The sequence below is a fragment of the Fukomys damarensis genome, unplaced genomic scaffold, assembly GCF_012274545.1.
Source record: "Fukomys damarensis isolate Sample0158 unplaced genomic scaffold, DMR_v1.0_HiC HiC_scaffold_5, whole genome shotgun sequence".
NCBI lineage: Eukaryota > Metazoa > Chordata > Mammalia > Rodentia > Bathyergidae > Fukomys > Fukomys damarensis.
Window position 1 is genome coordinate 63434170 of NW_022900917.1, and position 4408 is coordinate 63438577.

General features: G+C 39.7%; 1 protein-coding gene across 9 annotated transcripts in view; it reads right to left on the bottom strand.

Annotated features, from left to right (window-relative positions):
• Positions 1 to 4408, bottom strand: part of Bcl2l13 (BCL2 like 13) — an 82161-nt gene that overhangs the window by 24460 nt on the left and 53293 nt on the right. For 5 of the 9 annotated variants that reach the window (XM_010630371.3, XM_010630367.3, XM_010630368.3 and 2 more), the window contains one exon: positions 3274 to 3417. The exons of 1 other annotated variant lie outside the window; for it this stretch is intronic. In XM_010630371.3, coding sequence (XP_010628673.1) covers positions 3274 to 3417 — 144 coding nt within the window. Of the gene's footprint in view, positions 1 to 3273; positions 3418 to 4408 lie in introns of those variants that run through there. 3 more of the 9 variants (XM_033760751.1, XM_019208368.2, XM_033760752.1) reach the window with 3 other exon arrangements.

Sequence of the window (4408 nt, forward strand, 5' to 3'; positions counted from 1 at the left end):
AAAAAAAAAAAAAAAAAAAAAAAAAAAGCGTAACTACATGACAAAGTCTAAATTTGATGAATAATGCAAGCCATTTGTTTGTTTTTAATTCCTCAGTCTGAGGTGACTTTAAATTCAAACTGGTCAGCCCGGCCTGGTGGTGCACACCTATAATCCCAGCACTTGGGAGTCTGAGGCAGGAGGATCACTGCGAGTTTGAGACCAGTCTGGACTACATAGTGAGTTCCAGGTCAGTCTCAGCTACATAGTGAGACCCGGTCTCAAAAAAAAAAACCACACACACACACAAAAGAAAAGAAAAAAAATTCAAACTGGTCATGTCACAGCTAAATCTAAGTAAATGCTCTTCTCAACAAAGTTCAACTATCACAAAGTATAGGTCACAGAAAAAGCAAAATTATTTTCAGAGATCCAAAATGAATCTCTCCTAGCCTCTTCTGCTAATAATTCAGAGAGTAAAATAGTACTTTTCTTCCTGAAAACCTATATGCTTAAAGCCTGCCTGTTCCTAACCAACCACAGGCAACCACCCTTCTCATCAACAGACTGCAGAGGCCAGCACTGCCCCCTTCTCACAGATTTCCAAAACTAGTTCCTCCCTGAGAGTTAGATAATTTGTTTCAACCTGATGTCCTATTCTACTGGCTAAAGACAAACATATTCCTTGCAGAAACTATATAATAGCCATTATGTAACAAACAAGCCACAGCCTGTAATCAAATGAGTCTCTTCTGAAATGGTTTTAAGAGCTGTCCATGCAGCGTTTAACACCAAGTGGTCTTAAAGTTATCCATGCTGACACCTTGTATTAGACAATGTATTTGCACCAATCAGCAAAAACAGCACAGTGCCCTGGTTTTAAAGGGAGCAAGTGGACAACTTAGTTCTAAAAATGTGAAAGACAGATTGGGCATTCAAAATACACCTTAAATGTCAAATAAAAGTGGCTGGAGTGTAGCTTATGGAAGAATCCTTGCCTAGCATGTATGAAGCCCTGGGTCCCATCCCCATTGACACAGGCAAAAGCAAGATGGGGAAGGTGGGGGAAGGGAGGAAGAGGAGAAGAACATACATGATACAGATTTGGGCTGGCAGTTTAGCTCATGCTAAGTACTGCACATACCTTAGCAAGCTCAAGCCCTTCATTCAAAGCCCTGAACCAGAATAAAAGAATTGATAAATTATTTGGAAATTTGTAAGTTCTAATCAAGGACAACCCAAAATGATTAAAACTCATAAATTTATAATAAAAAACTAATAAAAAATTAATTTAAAACATATAAAGAAAACTCTTCAACAGAGGTGGGCAAACACCTTGAAGCCAAAGCCAAGATAGTTAAGAGAAGAAATACAAAGGCCTTATAAAAGAGAGGCTAGCAGTCCTTAGTGCCTACAGGAATGCAAATCCATAATGAGCTATTATTTTTACCCATGATTAATGAACACTTAAATCTTTAAATACAGCCTGGTAAACAGGGTGTGGTGGCACATATATATAATCCCAGTGCTCAGGAAGCTGAGGCAGGAAGATTGCCATAAGTTTGAGGCCAGTCTGGGGTACACAGTGAGTTCAAGCCCAGCTTGAGTTATGTTGGGTGACCCTGTCTCAAAAAACAAAATACAAAACAGGCCAACCGTGGTGGTGCACTCCTGTAATCCCAGCACTCGGGAGGCTGAAGCAGGAGGATCGCTGTGAGTTCGAGACCAGCCTGGGCTACATAGTGAGTTCCAGGTCAGTCTGAACTACATAGTGCGACCCTGTCTCAAAAATTTCCCCCCCCAAAAAAAAACGTGAAAAGCAAAGCAATGTGGTATCCTAGATTAGATTCTAAACAGAAAAAAAGATTATTACTGGAAAATGGGTGAAATCTATATAATGCTGAACTTTAATTAATTTGGCATACAAGTATTAATCCCTCAGTTTTGACAAATGGATCAATGCTATACAAGATGTTAAACTAGAGCAGTGAAAGCAAACCTTTTAGAGCTTTGAATGACACAAACAGCTCGCTACAGCATACACGCTATAGGTTCGCCACCACTGCACTAGAGGTAACAGGGTAAGAGCGCATACGAACTCTTTAATTTTTGCAACTCTTGTAGATCCAGAATTATCCCAAAATATCATTGGTAGTATAGTGGTGAGCACAGCTGCCTTCCAAAATTATCCCAAAGTTAGTTAATAAGTTAGTTGGTACTGGGCCTAGTGTATGCCAGGCAAGTGCTCTAACACTGCACTATTTCCCCAGCCATTTTTACTCTTTCTTTTCTTTTCTTTTTTTGGTTTCATCTTTTGTTTTTGAACAGGGTCTCACTATGTAGCTCAGGCTGTCCTCAAACTCACAGCGATCCTTCTGTCTCAGTCTCCCGAGTACTGGGATTATACAGGTGCACACCATGCCTGCCTTTATTTTTATTTTGAGTCAGGATCTTGCTAAGTTGCCTAGGCAGACCCTTTGGTTCTGAGGCAGGAGGATTACTGTAAATTGGAGGCCAGCCTGGGCTACATGATGAATTCAAGGTTAGCCTGAACTACTCAGCCAGACCCTATCTACAAAAAAAAAGTTAGCTATGTAAGGTGTGGTGATGCACACCTGCAACCCCAGTTACTCAGAGTGAAGAATAATTACAAGTTCTAGCCCAGCTTGGGCAACTTAGCAAGTTCTTGCCTCAAAATACAAAATAAGGGCCGGGGATATAGCTCAGTGAAAGAGTGCTTACCTAATATGCACTAGGTGCTGGGATCAGTGCCCATTATCACACACCCAAAAAAGCTGTTAATTGTGTGAGCTGGGTAGGTGACTCTGTGACTGACTGCTTGACTGCATGTATAAGGATCTGAGTTCAATCTTCAACACTGCCCTCCTACTTCCTGAGGCTAGATAATAGGTGCTAATTTTATCACTCTTCACCTCTTAGTTACTTATATATTTGTTAGTATTAAACATTTCATAAATTAAAAACTTTAAAAGTACCACATATTGCCAGGCATGGTGGTATACGCCTGTAATTCTAGCACTCGGGAGGCTGAGGCAGAAGGATTACCATGAGTTCAAGGCCAGTCTAAACTACACAGTGAGACTCTGTCTCCAAAGAGGGGAAAAGAGGGAGAGGGAGAGAAAGTACAACATATCAATTTACTACAGGTAAAGTCTTTGTAGTTTAAACTGTATGAACGTCCTTTCCATTGCTTGTCATCCAATGCTGATGTAAATTCACACTGTTAAAACAATGGGCTTAATCTCTTTAAGGAGAATATACAGCAATTCATACCCAGCCACCTTGCTGAATGATGTATTCTGCTGCATGGTCCTCCAAATACGTCACGCCAAACTGCAGCAGTGCACTCAAAGGCTCTTGACCACGTCTTGTCAACTCCAAAAGCATCTGTCGTAGCAAAATCAGAGGCACCAAAATCTTCCATGTAAAGATGAGAGGAAAAAAAACTGAAATTCTTATAATGCATTTTATATGTTCAACTACTGGAAAATTATATTTAGAAGCATCATTAAGTATTTTACTCTCATAATAAAACACTAACTCCTATTAAGACTCTTCTGAATCTTGAATGTAGGTTTCATACAAGGACAGTAGAGTTTTATGAAAGTTAACTGAGCATGTGTGTCAAATAATACACACCTATAAGGATATTCAAAGTAACATTATTTACAATAACAAGAGACTAGAAACAACTCAATAAGGACTAGTTTAATAAATTCTGACCATCCAGTAAGATAAGCTGTTAAAAAGATTTAGTGTTCACTACCATCACCACAAGTTATTTTACATGAAAAAAGCAAGATAAAGGAGAGTGCACAATTCCATTTGAAGTAAAACAAAACCAAACGTACAAGCATACATGACCCTACAGCATCTCTGAAAACAACTGTACAAGAAATTGCTGATAGCAGTTACCTGAGAGGATGGAATTAGGTGCCTGACAACATAGGTGAGAGAAAAATTTTATTTCCCTGTACCAGGGATCAAACTTATGACCTTGCACTTGCAAGGCAGATGCGGCACCACTGAGCTAAATCCCTGGCCCCAGAAACAACAACAACAACAACAACAACAACATCATCATCATCAACATCATCATCATCATCATCAACATCATCATCATGGTACCAGGGATTGAACTTGAGACCTTGCACTTACTCTTTTTTTGTGTTTTTTTGTTTGTGTTTTTTTGGTACCAGTGATCAAACTCAGGTCCTTGCACTTGCCAGGCAGGCAGAGGAAACACTGAGCTAAATCCCTGGCCCAGGGACCTTGCACTTCCGAGACAGGAGGTAGCACCACTGAGCTAAATCCCCACCCCAAAAACTTATTTTTGATTCACGTCTTTCTGTACCTCCAGTACGTTATACTACATCTTTTATTATCTGTTTGAAAATATTTTTTTTTT